At 40.2% G+C, this 20,563-nt stretch overlaps 2 protein-coding genes across 2 annotated transcripts in view; both read left to right on the forward strand.

Moving 5' to 3' along the window:
• TMEFF1 (transmembrane protein with EGF like and two follistatin like domains 1) overlaps window positions 1-4,463 on the forward strand; it is a 99,538-nt gene extending 95,075 nt beyond the window's left edge. Inside the window, exon 10 of the mRNA XM_018052531.1 lies at window positions 3,346-4,463. Within this exon, the coding sequence (XP_017908020.1) occupies window positions 3,346-3,430 (85 nt within the window). The 3' untranslated portion in view covers window positions 3,431-4,463. The remainder of the gene's footprint in view (window positions 1-3,345) is intronic.
• On the forward strand, window positions 4,548-19,709 carry MURC (muscle related coiled-coil protein). Its single transcript, XM_005684242.3, has 2 exons — window positions 4,548-5,382; window positions 18,647-19,709. Exons 1-2 carry the CDS (start codon window positions 4,975-4,977, stop codon window positions 19,301-19,303), a joined length of 1,065 nt encoding a protein of 354 aa, XP_005684299.2. The 5' UTR covers window positions 4,548-4,974; the 3' UTR covers window positions 19,304-19,709.

The following is a 20,563-nucleotide window of genomic DNA, read 5'->3' on the forward strand; positions in this document are numbered from 1 at the left end:
AACTGAACCCCAAAGTAAAGGACATACTTGGAGAGCAGTTCGCCTAAAAAGAGGTGTTTTCCAGGCTGAGTGGAAATATGTAAGTCAGTACTGAACTGGACCTTGGAGAGCTCTAAGAAAATTAAGTTTTCATCTGGTTCATCTTTATGCTTCCGAGTCTCACATCTTTTCTTCTTGCTTACCTCTTCCTATCTCCTTTCAGTTTGGTTTAGACTCCCATAAACATCATCTATATACATTTCTGCATTATTCTGGGCTGAAGGTTGGGCTATATCAAGTGCAGATATTGGCAGGCCATAATGGATTTATGGCTCTTCTATCTGAAGTCTGGGGAGAAGCCAGACCTTCTGTGGTCTCAGCCATCTGGAGCTAAAATGATGAATCTAGCAATGATGACAAACTCTTCTCTGAATAACATATTTTTCAAAAAATACAAGTGCTAGAAGCCAGTGGACTTTATTCTATAGAACAGATGATCTGCCCTTAGGCAAGACTACTGAATATGAAATTGGGCAGTAGATTAAAGTAGGGACATAATGTTATAAAAAATAATGACAGCAGAAAGAGAATATAGAAAAAATAAACCCACTATGTAACAGCAGGGCTGCCTGTGGCTGTTTAACATGGGCTCAGAGGTGAAGCAGTTTGCTTGTGATCCTCCAGCTAGTAAGTGAAAGGGTCTGGATTTGGATTTGGTGCTGCCTGATTGCTAAACCGTTCCTCTTGCCATGGAACCACCAAGAAGAGGGGGGAGGGAGTCCATGTTAAGTCATCTTGGGAAATATTTTTGCTAAGTATGAACCTCCTGTGAGAGTGTGATTCAGACTTGATTTTGTAGCAGTTCAGGGTTTTGCAACAGAGGAGGGACTTGGTGTGAATCATTTTCCCAGGGCATTAGTTCTGTGTGTCATCTGAAAAATTTATTGGAGAGGAAATGTGAGGTTTTGGAAGGCCATTTAGGACGTTATTAGAGTGAAGCAGAAGTGGAATAACAGATGATTTGGAAGGTGAGTAAGGTAAAGCTAAGGGAAGATTTTGAGGCCCAGTGACTGTTAGCTCCTTAAAGATCTTAAAGATCGAAGGATGTTAGAGTCAGCAAGAAGTTCCTTTGTATTCAACCCCTTCATTCTAGAGAAGTGAGGAAACTGGTGCCCTAGGTTGGGAAAACTTCACCCAAGAGCAGAGAGATAGTTAAGCCCTTTGTCAATCCTATCCAGCCTTTTGTCCAGCTCTTTGCCTCAATTCCCACTGTGCCATAAGCCTTAGCTACTAAATTAAAATTAAATTGCAGGTAGTTTTTAAATTAGTGGTGGTTGTGGTTTAGTCGCTAAGTCATGTCTGTTTCTTGCGACCCCATGGACCGTAGCCCGCCAGGCTCCTCTGTCCATGGGATTCTCCAGGCAAGAATACTGGAGTGTGGCATTTCCTTCTCCAGGGGATCTTCGCGACCCAGGGGTTAAACTTGGTCTCCTGCCTTGCAGGCAGATTCTTTACCAACTAAGCTACCAGGGAATTCAAGTTAGTAACCTCTAGTTTATATCCCAACACTCCAGTACTCTTGCCTGGAAAATCCCATGGACAGAGGAGCCTGGTAGGCTGCATGCAGTCCATGGGTCGCTAAGAGTTGGACATGACTGAGCGACTTCACTTTCACACATTGGAGAAGGAAATGGCAACCCACTCCAGTGTTCTTTCCTGGAGAATCCCAGTGACAGGGGAGCCTGGTGGCCTGCCGTCTATGGGGTCACACAGAGTTGGACATGACTGAAGCAACTTAGCAGCAGCAGCAGCAGTTTATATCCCAAGTCCACTTGCTGCCTTCACAGACACATAGGCATTGCCTTATATTTATTTTTAACTGTTACAGTGTCTTCACTACCCTCTGACTCTATGTCTGAAGGGTCATCTCATTGAATTTATCATAGATCTCTTCCTGAGGCCTTTTTATGATGGCATTTTCACCCCTAGAAGGTCTTGCTCCCTTGAATTGAGGATATTATAATTATGCACATGGACTGACCTGCACTGCATTTTTAAGGAGTGTCTCTCCCACACAGTCCATTGCGACAGCTGTTCACTTATCCTGTGGTGACTGTTACATGTGAGGAATCTTCCTTTAAAGGGATGTTCCCACTGACACATTTATCAAGACTGCAGGAGTGAAATTTTCTTCTCTTAGGCTTGGCGTCTTAAACCCCCTTATTGTGTAGATGGAAAAAACCATGGTCTCAGGAACTTGGCCTGTGTCACGGTGTGTTTGTGACAGTTGAGGAAGATTGCCGTCCCTCTCAATCAGTGTTCCCATGTGTGAAATGGAGTTGATTCCAGCCCTGTCTACCTCCAAGTGTTTTTATGAGGATAAGTAAGGTAAAATTTGTGAAAAACCGTATGTAAACTGGAAGTGTTACCATCAAGGCTTTTACATCAAGACAAAGTAGTGCTCTTGGAAAATGAGTAAAAATCTGGAACTTCAGGGTGGAAGTTCTCATTGTCTCAAGACTTTCTTACCAGTAGATTATAAAGTTCTTGCTGGAAGAGATTTTAGAGGTTAGTCCAACTCTTAATATTTTGCTTATAGAAAAAGGGGGTTGCACAGCTAGTTTCTAGCAGAGCCTAAACTCCAAATTACTGGAGCTCATCCAGCTTCCTTTATTCCATGTTGTGTAGTGTATAGCACTTTGTGCACAGTGAGAGCTGATTGCGTTTACATTCTAGTGGGTGGGCACATGGCATGACAGGCTTTAAACCACCGCAGAGAAACATGCACAGAACCATGAGAGCCAGCTGAGAAGTATCTCTTATCCGCCAGTTCTGTCCTGGGTTTTGTGGTTTGTCCCAGCAGGGTGTCGAATGACTTCTTCTGAGTTACTGTCTAAAATAACTAGGCATTTCCTGTATTTTCTGATTTGAGGTTAATAAGCACATTTCTTCCTGATCTCTCCTTCATCTAAGCTGTCCTTGTCATTTTGAGGGTGTTGTCATGCTCAGAGAAAGTACATAAGCAAGGATCCTTTCTGCTGTCACAAGTTTCCGTGTTACCAGTCACTGCGGTTTGGCAATTGCCAGGCCAGAAGAAGGGTGGCGATTCCTCTTGGGGTTGCACATGCAGTGGGAGGCCCTGGGAGTGAGCTTCACTTGTGTTCACACCTGCATTGCATGTCTAGCCCTCTTACCTCCCAGCTTTGTAGGAAAGGCGGCAGTCTGACATGATGGTCTGTCATCAAATTGCATCTGTTTCCCTTTCATGTGATCATTTGCAATGTGGCTTTATGTGTGGAATGTGTATTAACCTAGAAACATTTGAAATATCCTAAACAAAATGACATTTTCCTTTTTTCTTAACAGAAAATGCCCTAAAAATAATAGAGGACGACGACAGAAGCAAAACCTAGGTCATTTTACTTCAGATACGTCATCCAGAATGGTCTGAACTGGTGACTTTTATATGTACACTGACCATGTGATGTACATTTATTATGTCTTTTTTTAAAGAATGGAAATATTTATTTCAGAGGCCTTATTTTTGGACATTTTTAGTGTAGTACTGTTGGCTCGTATTTAGAATATTCAGCTACAACAGTTTTGGACTGTTTAGTAGTCTTTGTTTTATGTTTTTAAATACAGAAATTGATTTCACAAATTTGTACCACATGGTAATTCTAAGACTTGTTCTTTACCCATAAAATGTAATATTTTTGCAAAGATGGACCACTTCACAAAAGGTTACAAAGTCATACCCACTTCTTCCACAATGACTGCAGCAAATGACCAAGCATGAACTAAAGGTAAAGATGTTTACAGATTACTTTTCTTACAAAAAAAAAAAAATCTAGAAGACACTGTGTTTAGACATTTCAATGTTTTTGAGATTTATTAACTGATTTTTTAGACACTGCCTATCGCATGAAATATAAAGTTGTGTGTGTTAGATGTAAAATATTTATAAGATGTATGGACTGGAATTTGATCATTCCTCTCTTTGAAAAAATAATTCTGAATTAATTTTTGAAAGTATATGGTAGCAATGATGAAAAGGATCACGGAAAAGTAGACTTAGATGTTGTGAAAATAGTCTGTTTAACAAGCAGATTGGAATAAAGCCGACTGTCATTTAAACTACTTTAATATACATTCATTTTTAAAGAGAGTATTTGTTTTAACATAAATAAACCAATGGTATCAGTGTTTGTGAATAAAATGCAAAAATGATTGTTAACAATTGGTGCTCTTTGTGTGAGCTTAAAAATCATCTCAGACCTCTATCCAAATTTGTTCTGTAGTAATAGCTATACTAATAGATTGTTGATGTTTAAAGATCTGAAGTGTGAGTAGAATGTGTTCAGCTGTTTAACATGTAGTTTAGGTATTCAGAAGTATGCATGTAGAATTTAAGAATATGTTCAAAATATTAATTTTAATATTTGGTTTGGAAAAGCATGTTATAATATAATGTTTTCACTATATGGCCTCTGTTTTGGTGTGTTTATTTACTGCATTCTTTGATATTGATATATCAGTACATTTAATATGTGAGATTAATGGAAAAACAGATTTCTGTTCAAAATTCCCAGTTGCTTTTTATAAATAATGTTTAAAATTGTCTAAAGGCAAAAGGCTTCACCTATCACTTAAAGTTTGCTTGTTTAGTTATTTGGCTTCTAGGCTTAATATTAGTAACACAGTGGCTTTAGGGAACTTTTCTTTTTAAAAAGCTTCCCTCTTCTACCCACACAGTCTTATTTGAGCCCCTTAGTCAGTCAGTAAGCATGTTTGGAACAGCACCCAGTGCTTTGCGAGGGTTCATATTGCAGAACAGTCATCTATGGGTATTTGTAGTTACAAATACTTGACCAGCCTCCAGGGGTGGGGCTTCCAACCCTTTAAGCAACCCTGTTGCCCGTTATCAAGCTAACTTTTTGCTCTCGGTGCCAGAATTGATTGTGGTAAGACATCTTTCACTGAGAACTAATTAAAATGGAGCATAATGGGTCAGCTTCAAATGCTGATAAAATCCACCAGAATCGCCTGTCGACTGTGACAGAAGATGAAGACCAAGATGCCGCTCTCACCATTGTGACTGTGCTGGACAAAGTCGCTGCCATCGTGGACAGCGTGCAGGCCAGCCAGAAGAGGATAGAGGAGAGACACAGGGTGATGGAGAACGCCATCAAGTCCGTCCAGATCGACCTGCTCAAGTTTTCACAGTCACACAGCAACATGGGCTATGTCATTAACAAGTTGTTTGAGAAAACCCGAAAGGTCAGTGCTCACATTAAAGACGTGAAGGCCCGGGTGGAGAAGCAGCAAACTCACGTTAAAAAAGTTGAAGCTAAGCAAGAAGAAATAATGAAGAAAAACAAATTCCGTGTGGTCATATTCCAGGTAAGCTGTGTGTTTAACTCAATGACTGCAATCTTTTGCATCCTTTAATGGCCAGCGTGTCCTATCCGAGTTTCCAATGTCACATGGTGGCTGTTGTATACATGTGTGTGGTGGAGTTCTGTATCAGCAGGGATCTCAGGATAAAGCCATTTCTCTGTTAACTGGTGTACTATCATGTCCGTGTTTTGAGCTTCTCAACCATTCCATGTAATATGAACTGTGGATCATAGCTGAGTCTATTTCTTGCCTTTGAAACTTAATATTGGTAATCCACTTTTGGGATATTAGCCATATTAGCATGGTGCCCTCTCATAGCCTTTGAGAAGGTTAGAACTAGAAGATAGCGAAGAAGCCTCCAGTTTAAAACACCTCTTTGTTGTATGGGAAAAAAAAAAAAAAAGAAACTGAGGACCTGTAGCCCAACAATGTGGTTCTTTCCCTTGCTATGGAGAGCCTGGAAAGCCCTAAACAATAAAAATGTAAACTTTGCAGAAATTAATTTGTCTATTGAACTTTTTGCATATAATAATGTGTAAGTCACAGTTATAAGCAAAACAGTATTTCTTGATGAACAATCAGGCAGTTCTTTTTTTTTTCTTATAGTTATACAAGCATAGGAGTCACTTAAGTAATTCCTTATATTTGATTATAATGCCTCTTAGCTGATTTTATATGGTAGTTTTTATGTGGCATTGTGTATTGAGCTAGTAAGTTCCTATCTTCCTATCTTATCTGCACTTGACCCTCATGTTTTTTGAGATAGGAATGCATCCATGGCAAATGCCTAAAACCTATTGTATGTTTTAAAACTATTATAAATCAAAAGGGAAAAGCTTGAACTCTCATGGTAGAAAAATTGGAAAGTCATTATCAGTCAGTTCACAGAACACCAAATAAATGAGCAAAATTCCACTTTCACCTATTTAAATATTTACAGTTACTGAAACATATTCTGAGTTTAAGAATAGGAAATAACAAGCACTTTCATTTTCTGCTAGTAGAATATTAATTGGTACATTTCTGGAGGGTGGTTTTGGTAGTATGTGTTAAGAACCTTAAGAATTCACAAACCTTTTGGCTTCAATATTTCACATCAAAGAACTTGTTATATGTGTAAAATCAGGAATATGTGCAGGATGTTCACTAGTGCATATATGTAATGTTATCATGCTGTATTTTTTAAATGGATGGATGCCCATATGCATACGGGAAAAGCCTAGAAGAATAAAAACAAATTGAAATAGGAACACAGTTGGATTATGTAGGCGGGTATTTGTAAGATACCAGGGATGCGGGCCATTAATGCCCCAGGGGATTCTTTACACTTTAGTCAGTTCTTTGTTGCCCACTGTTGACTGATAAGGTTACGCTGGCATAGTAAGTGGTATTTTGGATTTGTTGTGAAGAGCCTGTTAGTTATTTAGGAGAAAGAATGAGAAGAGAAGGTTGCTGATTTCAGAGGTAGACAGGTTGGACTGTGCCATCTGAAGGGCTTTGCCATTTCTTTCCCCCTGCCACACCCCCCAAGTCCCTGAAAGTCCTTCTCCAGACTTTTTGGGAAAACACACACACACACACGCATCTGTCATCTTACTATCAGAAGCCTTTGGCAGTGTATGTAATGGGTCTAGATTTAGTACGAGAATATAGTCTTCATTCTTGAATTCACTTTTCCAAGGGCATTAACAGTCATCGGTATATCTCACGCTCCACTTGCATGAGGCATGCCAGGAAACATTCTTAGTATCCAGCATTTCTTCTGAGAACCTTTCTGTGAAGAGTAGACCAGGTAACAATCAAGATTTCAGTTCAGGTCAGTTCAGTTCAGTTGCTCAGTCGTGTCTGACTCTTTGCGACACCATGAACTGCAGCACACCAAGCCTCCCTATCCATCACCAACTCAGGAGTTCACCCAGACTCACGTCCATCGAGTTGGTGATGCCATCAGGTGATCTCTTACTCTGTCATCCCCTTCTCCTCCTGCCCCCAATCCCTCCCAGCATCAGAGTCTTTTCCAATGAGTCAGCTCTTCTCATGAGGTGGCCAGAGTATTGGAGTTTCAGCTACAGTATCAGTCCTTCCAATGAACACCCAGGACTGATATCCTTTATTATTATTTTTTATTTTTTTATTTTTTTAATTTTAAAATCTTTAATTCTTACATGCTTTCCCAAACATGAACCCCCCTCCCACCTCCCTCCCCATAACATCTCTCTGGGTCATCCCCATGCACCAGCCCCAAGCATGCTGTATCCTGCGTCAGACATAGACTGGCGATTCAATTCTTACATGATAGTATACATGTTAGAATGCCATTCTCCCAAATCATCCCACCCTCTCCCTCTGAGTCCAAAAGTCCGTTATACACATCTGTGTCTTTTTTCCTGTCTTGCATACAGGGTCGTCATTGCCATCTTCCTAAATTCCATATATATGTGTTAGTATACTGTATTGGTGTTTTTCTTTCTGGCTTACTTCACTCTGTATAATCGGCTCCAGTTTCATCCACCTCATCAGAACTGATTCAAATGAATTCTTTTTAATGGCTGAGTAATACTCCATTGTGTATATGTACCACAGCTTTCTTATCCATTCATCTGCTGATGAACATCTAGGTTGTTTCCATGTCCTGGCTATTATAAACAGTGCTGTGATGAACATTGGGGTACATGTGTCTCTTTCAGTTCTGGTTTCCTCGGTGTGTATGCCCAGCAGTGGGATTGCTGGGTCATAAGGTAGTTCTGTTTGCGATTTTTTAAGGAATCTCCACACTGTTCTCCATAGTGGCTGTACTAGTTTGCATTTCCACCAACAGTGTAGGAGGGTTCCCTTTTCTCCACACCCTCTCCAGCATTTATTGCTTGCAGATTTGGATCGCAGCCATTCTGACTGGTGTGAAGTGGTACCTCATTGTGGTTTTGATTTGCATTTCTCTAATAATGAGTGATGTTGAGCATCTTTTCATGTGTTTGTTAGCCATCCGTATGTCTTCTTTGGAGAAATGTCTATTTAGTTCTTTGGCCCATTTTTTGATTGGGTCGTTTATTTTTCTGGAGTTGAGCTGCAGAAGTTGCTTGTATATTTTTGAGATTAGTTGTTTGTCAGTTGCTTCATTTGCTATTATTTTCTCCCATTCAGAAGGCTGTCTTTTCACCTTGCTTATATTTTCCTTTGTTGTGCAGAAGCTTTTAATTTTAATTAGATCCCATTTGTTTATTTTTGCTTTTGTTTCCAGAATTCTGGGAGGTGGATCATAGAGGTTCCTGCTGTGATTTATGTCGGAGAGTGTTTTGCCTATGTTCTCCTCTAGGAGTTTTATAGTTTCTAGTCTTACATTTAGATCTTTAATCCATTTTGAGTTTATTTTTGTGTGCGGTGTTAGAAAGTGATCTAGTTTCATTCTTTTACAAGTGGTTTACCAGTTTTCCCAGCAGCACTTGTTAAAGAGATTGTCTTTAATCCATTGTGTATTCTTGCCTCCTTTGTCAAAGATAAGGTGTCCATATGTGTGTGGATTTATCTCTGGGCTTTCTATTTTGTTCCATTGATCTATATGTCTGTCTTTGTGCCAGTACCATACTGTCTTGATGACTGTGGCTTTGTAGTAGAGCCTGAAGTCAGGCAAGTTGATTCCTCCAGTTCCATTCTTCTTTCTCAAGATTGCTTTGGCTATTCGAGGTTTTTTGTATTTCCATACAAATCTTGAAATTATTTGTTCTAGTTCTGTGAAAAATATGGCTGGTAGCTTGATAGGGATTGCATTGAATTTGTAAATTGCTTTGGGTAGTATACTCATTTTCACTATATTGATTCTTCCGATCCATGAACATGGTATATTTCTCCATCTATTAGTGTCCTCTTTGATTTCTTTCAGCAGTGTTTTATAGTTTTCTATATATAGGTCTTTAGTTTCTTTAGGTAGATATATTCCTAAGTATTTTATTCTGTTCGTTGCAATGGTGAATGGAATTGTTTCCTTAATTTCTTTTTCTACTTTCTCATTATTAGTGTATAGGAATGCAAGGGATTTCTGTGTGTTGATTTTATATCCTGCAACTTTACTATATTCATTGATTAGCTCTAGTAATTTTCTGGTGGAGTCTTTAGGGTTTTCCATGTAGGGGATCATGTCATCTGAAAACAGTGAGAGTTTTACTTCTTCTTTTCCAATTTGGATTCCTTTTATTTCTTTTTCTGCTCTGATTGCTGTGGCCAAAACTTCCAGAACTATGTTGAATAGTAGCAGTGAAAGTGGACACCCTTGTCTTGTTCCTGACTTTAGGGGAAATGCTTTCAATTTTTCACCATTGAGGATAATGTTTGCTGTGGGTGTGTCATATATAGCTTTGATTATGTTGAGGTATGTTCCTCTATTCCTGCTTTCTGGAGAGTTTTTATCATAAATGGATGTTGAATTTTGTCAAAGGCCTTCTCTGCATCTATTGAGATAATCATATGGTTTTTATTTTTCAATTTGTTAATGTGATGAATTACATTGATTGATTTGCGGATATTGAAGAATCCTGGCATCTGTGGGATAAAGCCCACTTGGTCATGGTGTATGATCTTTTTAATGTGTTGTTGGATTCTGATTGCTAGAATTTTGTTGAGGATTTTTGCATCTATGTTCATCAGTGATATTGGCCTGTAGTTTTCTTTTTTTGTGACATCTTTGTCAGGTTTTGGTTTTAGGGTGATGGTGGCCTCATAGAATGAGTTTGGAAGTTTACCTTCCTCTGCAGTTTTCTGGAAGAGTTTGAGTAGGATAGGTGTTAGCTCTTCTCGAAATTTTTGGTAGAATTCAGCTGTGAAGCCGTCTGGACCTGGGCTTTTGTTTGCTGGAAGATTTCTGATTACAGTTTCAATTTCCGTGCTTGTGATGGGTCTGTTAAGATTTTCTATTTCTTCCTGGTTCAGTTTTGGAAAGTTGTACTTTTCTAAGAATTTGTCCATTTCTTCCACGTTGTCCATTTTATTGGCATACAACTGCTGATAGTAGTCTCTTATGATCCTTTGTATTTCTGTGTTGTCTGTTGTGATCTCTCCATTTTCATGTCTAATTTTATTGATTTGATTTTTCTCTCTTTGCTTCTTGATGAGTCTGGCTAATGGTTTGTCAATTTTATTTATCCTTTCAAAGAACCAGCTTTTGGCTTTGTTGATGTTTGCTATGGTCTCTTTTGTTTCTTTTGCATTTATTTCTGCCCTAATTTTTAAGATTTCTTTCCTTCTACTAACTCTGGGGTTCTCCAATTCTTCCTTTTCTAGTTGCTTTAGTTGTAGAGTTAGGTTATTTATTTGACTTTTTTCTTGTTTCTTGAGGTATGCCTGTATTGCTGTGAAGTTTCCTCTTAGCACGGCTTTTATAGTGTTCCACAGGTTTTGGGTTGTTGTGTTTTCATTTTCATTAGTTTCTATGCATAGTTTGATTTCTTTTTTGATTTCTTCTGTGATTTGTTGGTTATTCAGAAGTGTCTTGTCCAACCTCCATATGTTGGAATTTTTAATAGTTTTTCTCCTGTAATTGAGATCTAATCTTAATGCATTATGGTCAGAAAAATTGCTTGGAATGATTTTGATTTTTTTGAATTTATCAAGTTTAGATTTATGGCCCAGGATGTGATCTATCTTGGAGAAGGTTCCATGAGCACTTGAAAAAAAGGTGAAATTCATTGTTTTGGGGTGAAATGTCCTATAGATATCAATTAGGTCTAACCGATCCTGATATCCTTTAGAATGGACTGGTTGGATCTCCTTGCAGTCCAAGGGACTCTCAAGAGTCTTCTCCAGCACCACAGTTCAAAAACATCAATTCTTCAGCACTCAACTTTCTTCACAGTCCAACTCTCACATCCATACATGACCACTGGAAAAACCATAGCCTTGACTAGATGGACCTTTGTTAGCAAAGTAATGTCTCTGCTTTGAATATGCTGTCTAGGTTGGTCATAACTTTCCTTCCAAGGAGTAAGGGTCTTTTAATTTCATGGCTGCAATCACCATCTGCAGTGATTTTGGAGCCCAGAAAAATAAAGTCTGCCACTGTTTCCCCATCTATTTGCCATGAAGTGATGGGACCAGATGCCATGATCTTCGTTTTCTGAATATTGAGCTTTAAGCCAACTTTTTCACTCTCTTTCACTTTCATCAAGAGGCTTTTTATTTCCTCTTCACTTTCTGCCATAAGGGTGGTGTTATCTGCATATCTGAGGTTATTGATATTTCTCCCCGCAATCTTGATTCCAGCTTGTGCTTCTTCTAGCCCATCGTTTCTCATGATGTACTCTGCACATAAGTTAAATAAGCAGGGTGACAATATACAGCCTTGACGTACTCCTTTTCCTATTTGGAACCAGTCTGTTGTTACATGTCCAGTTCTAACTGTTGCTTCCTGACCTGCATATAGGTTTCTCAAGAGGCAGATCAGGTGGTCTGGTATTCCATCTCTTTTAGAATTTTCCGCAGTTTTTCATGATCCACACAGTCAAAGGCTTTGACATAGTCAATAAAGCAGAAATCAATGTTTTTCTGGAACTCTCTTGCTTTTTCCATGATCCAGCGGATGTTGGCAGTTTTATCTCTGGTTTCTCTGCCTTTTCTAAAACCAGCTTGAACATCTGGAAGTTCACGGTTCACATATTGCTACAACCTGACTTGGAGAATTTTGAGCATTACTTTACTACCGTGTGAGATGAGTGCAATCGTGCGGTAGTTTGAGCATTCTTTGGCATTGCCTTTGGGATTGGAATGAAAACTGACCTTTTCCAGTCCTGCTGGAAAACACTGCTGAGTTTTCCAAATTTACTGGCATATTGAGTGCAGCACTTTCACAGCACCATCTTTTAGGATTTGAAATAGCTCAGCTGGAATTCCATCACCTCCACTAGCTTTGTTCGTAGTAATGCTTCCTAAGGCCCACTTGACTTCACATTCCAGGATGTCTGGCTCTAGGTGAGTGATCACACCATTGCGATTATCTTGGTCATGAAGATCTTTTTTGTACAGTTCTTCTGTGTAGTCTTGCCACCTCTTCTTAATATCTTCTGCATCTATTAAGTCCATACCATTTCTGTCCTTTATTGAGCCCATCTTTGCATGAAATGTTCCCTTGGTATCTCTAATTTTCTTAAAGAGATCTCTAGTCTTTCCCATTCTATTGTTTTCCTCTATTTCTTTGCACTGGTCGCTGAGGAAGGCTTTCTTATCTCTCCTTGCTATTCCTTGGAATTCTGCCTTCAGATGCTTATATCTTTCTTTTTCTCCGTTACTTTTGGCTTCTCTTCTTTTCACAGCTATTTGTAAGGCCTCCCCAGACAGCCATTTTGCTTTTTTGCATTTCTTTTCCATGGGGATGGTCTTGATCCCTGTCTCCTGTACGATGTCATGAACCTCCGTCCATAGTTCATCAGGCACTCTATCTATCGGATCTAGTCCCTTGAATCTATTTCTCACTTCCACTGTATAATCATAAGGGATTTGATTTAGGCCATGCCTGAATGGTCTAGTGGTTTTTCCTACTTTCTTCAATTTAAGTGTGAATTCGGCAATAAGGACTTCAGTGGCTTAATAAAACAGGAGTTTCTGAAAAGTCCTAATTGTCTCGTGTGTGTCTGTTGACATACAATTCTTTTAAAAAGTTGTTTCTATAACCTGTTTATTCCCTGAAACTTGCTATTTTTTTCTTTTCTTTGAGCCCCAGCAGTTATTAGAATGAATAAAAGATGGTATGAAAAAGCAGCTAAGAGGCATAATGCTGTGAAGAGTCTGTGAAATTAAGTTGTGCAGAGTAAGCAGCCCCTTGTCAATAAGCAGTAGCTATCTCATGTAGTTGGGAGTGCTTGTGAAGAAAAGATACAGGCAACTACCAGTGGATTTGGGGATTCTTAGATGTTGGAACACAGAATACAGCATTCATATGGTTCTTTGTAGCAGTTAAAATTCTTATAATTGTTTTTGGCTGCTCCTCTTGTGGGATCTCAGTTCCCTGACCAGGCACTGAGTCTGTCCCACTGCAGTGAAAGAGCCAAATCTTAACCACTGGATCACCAGAGAATTCCCAAAATTCTTCAAATTTATTCTCATAGTTAATATATGTATATATATGTTTATATATACACACACACACAGCTTTACTGAGACTGTGCCTTCTACTAAAATTAACTTGAAGATGAGTAATTTAGCTGTAACATGCTTACCTTTCCATTTGGGTTTTTCCTCAGAAAGATTTCCCTGGATATATCTTTCGGTGGCAGACTTTATTGGTACTTTATCTCCCCCAGTTGTGTACAGCAGAGCTCTTACCTAATCCTGGACATTGGCTTTGGAAAAAAGTACCTGCTCTGTATCATACAATTATGATTTCTTTTTGAACATGCTTTCACCTTTGTGACCTTCTCACCATGAAAGCCAGGAAGGAGGATTATCATACCTTCTAACAGTTTTGCTTACTAACCACATGCCTTTGCTTCCCAAATGAGGTATTAGGCCTTTCCCTAATGATAAGCTCCGGACTTATCATTATTCAGACTTCTCCTAGCTGTACTACTTTGATAATCATGGCCACTATACTCTGATTCATAGTACTTGTTTTGTTACAAAACTCATCTTCTTACCTAGAATTTTACATGAAAAGATGCATAATAATTATACTTGGAAATCAACTATAATTCAACCCTAATTGTTTTCAATTATTATTATAGTATATTCACCACTAACTCATGATATCTCTGAAGCATAGGCATTACAACAAATAGATTCACTTAACAAGTTCTTTCTCTGACTTCACCTCTGTTTTGTTTTGTTATTAAGCCTGATTTTGTAGAGTTTGTTGTGCACTTGAAGGAGGGTTTGTGATTTCTGAGTTGAGCCAGATCTGATTTCTCTACAGCAGGATTGTGAAGGTTTTTCTCACTGAACAGTAATGATTCTTCAGCTTTGTTTCTAATACCTCCTCAGTCTACACCCACACAGGCAGGGCTGCTGAAGCCACTCCCTGTAGCATGTGGTCAGGAAAAGAGAGGAATAAAGTTGCAGCTTCTAACTGATTCATCAGAGAGCTATCAGTTACCCACCCTGACTTTTTTTTTTAAGCTACTAGACTGTCCAATCCTATAGCCTAATAATTAAATTTTAAGTAAATATCCAAAGAAATAAAGTTCCAGGGATTCCTTCTTGACTATCGGGCTGATAGGTTTTGGAATGTATATGAATATACATTCTTACATAGTAAATTTTTTTGGTTGAACAGATTTAATCTGGATCTTAAAGTAAGGGCACATTTTTTTGTTAGTTTGTTTTGTTTTAGATGTATTCATTTTTTATCTGTGGTAGGTCTTTGTTGCTACACAGGGCTTTCTCTAGTTGTGGTGACCGGGGGCTAATCTGTAGTTGTAGTTCGCTACAAGGTGGCTTCTCTTGTTGCAGAGCACAGGCTCTAGAGTTTGTGGGCTTCGGCAGTTGCAACACACGGGCTTGGTATTCGCAACTTGTGGGCTCTAGAGCGTGGGCTGAGTAGTTGTGATGCATGGACTTAGTTGTGGACCAGGGGTTGAACCAATGTGTCCCCTGCATTACACAGTGGATTCTTAACCACTGGACCCCCAGGGAAGCCTGGGAGCATAGCTTCTTTTTAAAAAATTCATCGGTTCAGTTAGAAATCTCATGATCTTTAAAGTTTTTCTGGTTTAGTTTTAAAAGTAACCTGTAAATAGTGAATTGAGGTCCTTTAGCAGCTGTGTTTTGGGGCTCATTCTCAAGGTTACTAGTGTCTGCCAGTTCAGTCCAATTCTCATCCTTACCCTTTGACACATTGACATAGTTATTCCCTCCCTCTCTTCTTCTCTTTTGCACATTTGTAGTCTCCCTTTCTTCTTAAAACTTCTTTCTCCTGCTCTTCTGGGGGTGTTCCTCTCTCTTGGGTTTCCTCCTGCCTCACTGGCTGATATTTTTCCATTTTGATTCTTTCTCATCTCTTCCTTATCTTTAGTTCCAAAATCCATTTATCTGTCTATAACACCAAAATTCAAAAATTTCTAAAAATAAATTTTTTGTAACTTATTTGGCAGCAAGACCTAACTTGACTTGAACTCATTTGAAGGCAAAACCCAACCTCGAGTAGCATGAGGCTCTTTGTACTCTTTATGCCACCCTGGAATGAATGTTCGTATTTTTTTTTCTTCCCAAGATCTCACTGGGAATGTTAGATATTATTTTCCCAAATTTGAAATATTCTGATTTTTAAAAGGTACTTTGCTTCCAGGGAGTTTTGAGTAATGAAGTGTAGACCCACTCACTTAATCTCTTGGTGGTCTCTTTCAACTGGTCATGATTTTTAGTTTCATCTTTATGTTAATGACTCCTAGAGATATAAATCTCTAGTCCAGACCTCTCCTGAATTCCAGACTTATATATTCAACTGCTTACTTGTCATCTCTGCGTGGATGTACAGTGGGCATCTTAAAGTTGGCATGCTCAGCATCTTAGTCAGTATCCTTCCCCTCCAGTCTCTGCCTCCCACTGTCTTCCCAATCTTCAGTTCAGTTCAGTTCAGTCACTCAGTTGTGTCCAACTCCTTGTGACCCTATGAATCACAGCACACCAGGCCTCCCTGTCCATCACCAATTCTCGGAATTCACTCAGACTCACGTCCATCGAGTCCATGATGCCATCCAGCCATCTCATCCTCAGTCTTCCCCTTCTCCTCCTGCCCCCAATCCCTCCCAGCATCAGAGTATTTTCCAATGAGTCAACTCTTCGCATGAGGTGGCCAAAGTACTGGCATTTCAGCTTTAGCATCATTCCTTCCAAAGAACACCCAGAACTGATCTCCTTCAGAATGCACTGGTTGGATCTCCTTTCAGTCCAAGGGACTCTCAAGAGTCTTCTCCAACACCACAGCTCAAAAGCATCAATTCTTTGGCACTTAGCTTTTTTCATAGTCCAACTCTCACATCCATACATGACTACTGGAAAAACCATAGCCTTGACTAGACGGACCTTTGTTGGCAAAGTAATGTCTTTGCTTTTGAATATGCCATCTAGGTTGGTCATAACTTTCCTTTCAAGGAGTAAGCGTCTTTTAATTTCATGGCTGCTGTCACCATCTGCAGTGATTTTGGAGCCCCCCAAAATAGTCTGCCACTGTTTCCACTGTTTCCCCATCTATTTGCCATGAAGTGATGGGACCAGATGCCATGATCTTAGTTTTCTGAATGTTGAGCTTTAAGCCAACTTTTTCCCAATCTTAGTGAAATGCAAATCTGTCCTTCATTTGCTCAGGCCCTGGACTTGAGAATCATCACCCTCGATGTCTCCACATGTCAGTCTAGCAGTGGATCCCATTGACTGCTGCCTTCACAGTGGATCTGGAATCATACCGCTGCTCACCACCACCTCTGCCAACACCCTGACCACCTCTTACCTGATTGAGCTCAGTGGTCTCTACCTGCTCTCCTGCTTCTCATTACCCTCGGCTGCCTCATTTCAACAGGGTGACCCTTTTACAGCCTGAGTCAAATCATGTCACCCAGAACATTTTAGGCTTCCTATCACACTCCTGGAATAAGAGCCACAATCATTATTGGCTACAGAGCCTTACGTGCGCTGGCCCTCTCGCTCCCTCTCTTACCTTCTCTCCTTCTGTTGACCCTTGATCATTCTGCTTCAGTCACGATGCCTTCTTTGCTTTCTCCTTTCCTCCCTGGGATATGCGTTACCTTCAGGTCTAGGCTTAGATGTCACCTTCTTAGTGAGACCTTTCTGAGCATCCTCCCCAGTCACTGTGTATCCCCACTCCCCGTTTTATTTTTCACCTTAACATTTATTACCATCCAACATACTATATAGATAACTTGTTTATTTCTCTTTCTGAGAATACAGGTTCTTTTACTGTTTTACTCACAGGAGGTTCTCAGTGCCCAGAATATTGACTAGTACATTGTGGGTGCTTAGTAACAATTTGTTGAATGAAGGCATGTGTTTCTTTGTTCCAGCAGTCATTTGTTGAGCATACCTACTATGTGCAAGGCACTCTGATAGGTGCTGGGCATAAATCATAAATAAGATACACCTTGGCTTTCATGGAACCTATTAATTTAGTGAAGGCCCCAGGGAGACATACATAAATGAATAGAGCTCCAGTTCAATTCAGACTGTGAAAAATATTGTTAAGTAGATGGTTGGATGGCATCACTGACTTAATGCACATGAATCTGAGCAAACTCTGAGAGAGAATGAAGTACAGGGAAGCCTGGTGTGCTGCAGTCCATGGGGTCACAAAGAGTCGGACATGACTTATTAAGTGAACAACAAGTACTTTTGTGTCATTTGGGTATAAATTGGAGACAGAATTGGTCTCTTGGGGAGGTTGGGCATGTTTGACTCAAAGATTTTGTTCACAAAGTTGAAAAGAGCATTTAAAGGTATTTAATTAAGGTAGCAAAAACCACACATATGAAGATGTGGAGGGATGAGAACAGCATGTGTTGGAGGGGCTCAGAGTGTTTGTGTGGCTGGACGGGAGGACTGGGAAAGCAGGTGTAGTTCAAACCAAAGAGTTATCTAATTATAGTAAAGAATTTGAACTCTTTGTCCTTTGAGTATTGATGAGCTCCCAAATGTTTTAAAGTAGAGGATGGATGTGATCAGATGTATGTTTTAGGAACATTTCACAGGAAATACTTAGGTGATATGGTGGTGAAGGTATTTCATAAGTTCAGGGCTAAGATTACAGAGCCTGAATTAAGACATTGGTAGAGGCAAGGAGGAAGGAAGAGGGAACAGAGTAATTACTAGATGGTAAGCAGTGTTACCGACAGTGCTTGGTGATCAGTTGGATGTTGGATGAGAGCAGGGAATATTTGGGATGGTGATTCTGAGGTTTCTCTCTGGGTGACAACTGGAGGTATTAGTGCTGAGAGGTCCGGGAACGGGTGACGGCTGGGCCTTGATTTTTGGATAAGTTAGAGGTGCGTGTGTTACATCTAGGTGAAGAAGTCTGCCTGCCAGTTAGAAATGAGTCTTCATCTTAGGGGAAGGGGAGAGGTGAAGGGAAGATTTGTTGAGTCTGCTTGCCACTGGATTTGAAGGTAGAGCAGTGGATAATGTTGCTCAGGGTGAGCTTGGGAGATGAAAAAAAAGAAACCTTGAGAAACACCAGCATTTAAGGAGCGGGTGGAGGATAAGCAACCTGTGGAGGTGATTGCAAAGGTGTAGCTGGAAGGTCCAAGAATCCATAGCTAACAAGCTTGCTTTCTCTCTCCTTCAGGAGGAGGTTCAGTGTCCGACGTCCCTGTCTGTCGTGAAAGACAGAAGCTTGATTGAGAGTCCAGAGGAGGAGGACGAAGTCTTTGATACCCCAGTTGATCTGTCTTCAGATGAAGAATATTTCGTTGAAGAGAGCAGGTCTGCCAGGCTTAGAAAGTCAGGCAAGGAGCGCATTGATAACATCAAAAAGGCCTTTTCCAAAGAAAACATGCAGAAGACGCGGCAGAATTTTGACAAGAAAGTGAACAGAATTAGGACTAGAATAGTGACCCCAGAGAGGAGAGAGCGGCTGAGACAGTCGGGGGAGAGACTGAGACAGTCAGGGGAGAGGTTTAAGAAATCCATTTCCAATGCAGCTCCCTCAAGGGAAGCTTTTAAGATGCGTAGCCTTCGGAAAACCAAAGACCAAGCCGTGGCTGAGGGTCCAGAAGAGGTCCGGGAGGTGGGGGTGGACATCATTGCCAGGGGCGAGGCTCTAGGCCCCATCAGTGAGCGCTACCCCGAGGTGCTCAGTGAAACAGACCCCGAGGAGGCCAGTGCCCCGCATCCTCCCCAAGAAGGCGGGGAGATCTCGACCCCCGAGCCTCTGAAAGTTACTTTTAAACCCCAGGTGAAAGTAGAGGATGATGAATCCCTTTTGCTAGATTTAAAGCAGTAATTATAAAGAGGAATTAAATATATTATAATTGTAAGTCTCCTTAATCACACAATCTTAGTTTAATTAATATAGTCATTTACATGTATATGCCATATAGGAAAACATAAATGATATGCTTGTTTCATTTCTTAGGTTTTAAATCTTCAAGATAATAAGTTATTAATATACATTTCCTTGTAACCTCCTGGGGAATTCTTTTTTTTTTTTTCTCCCTCCCCTGGAGAACTCTTTTTTTTTCCCCTCTCCTCCCCCAGGGCTTATTTGATTCTATCAGCTTCCTCTCTTAGGTCACTCTCATGGCAGCTGTGGATTTTTAAGTTCATTTCTCTTGCCCATCAAAAAAAAAAGTTTCCTAGTGAGGGCTAGTTAGGTGTTTGCTGCTGCTGCTGCTGCTAATTCGCTTCAGTCGTGTCCAACTCTGTGCGACCCCATAGATGGCAGCCCACCAGGCTCCGCTGTCCCTGGGATTCTCCAGGCAAGAATACTGGAGTGGGTTGCCATTTGCTTCTCCAGTGCATGAAAGTGAAAAGTGAAAGTGAAGTTGCTCAGTCATGTCCGACTCCTAGCGACCTCGTGGACTGCAGCCTACCATGCTCCTCCATCCGTGGGATTTTCTAGCCAAGAATACTGGAGTCGGGTGCCATTGCCTTCTCCAAGGTGTTTGCTAGTCTGCAACAAATGAAGAGCAAATTTGTGGCCATGATTTATTTGCAAGTCAACTCTTGATTTTGGTCTAGGTTAATACAAGGTGAATAACTCATGTGTGGATTTTATCTATCTGTTCAAATCAATAGATTTGTTAGTAAATTGGCAGTCACACCCCTTTTTGATGCCTTTGCATAAAAACATGGAAGTGCTGGACTCGAGCACTCGGTTCTGGCATCAGAGCCTTGCTTCTGGCAAGCCACTTGGCAAGTCGTCTGCTAATCGTCTGATCAGTGAAATGAAGAGAGTTTACCTGTACTGCCCACCCCAGAGGACTGCTGTGAAGATTAATGAAATGTTACACATTGTTGGGGGAGCAAGAACCATTTCCAGAGAAAAGAAACCCCACTGGTTCCTCAAATTCAAAATCAAAATAATTACATCTTCTGAAAAAGCCATGAGCTCCAAGCAGTAAGGACCTAGGTGGGACAGACACTAAAGTTGGTTTTCCTTTTCACAGAATCAGGAATGAAAAATAAAGGTTTGGGTGACATCTTTTTCATCAGAGACTAAACCCAGATCTTGGGTTTGAGTTGGGTCTTAAAACATTTCCTG

Source organism: Capra hircus, chromosome 8 (genome assembly GCF_001704415.2).
Source record: "Capra hircus breed San Clemente chromosome 8, ASM170441v1, whole genome shotgun sequence".
Taxonomy (NCBI): Eukaryota; Metazoa; Chordata; class Mammalia; order Artiodactyla; family Bovidae; genus Capra; species Capra hircus.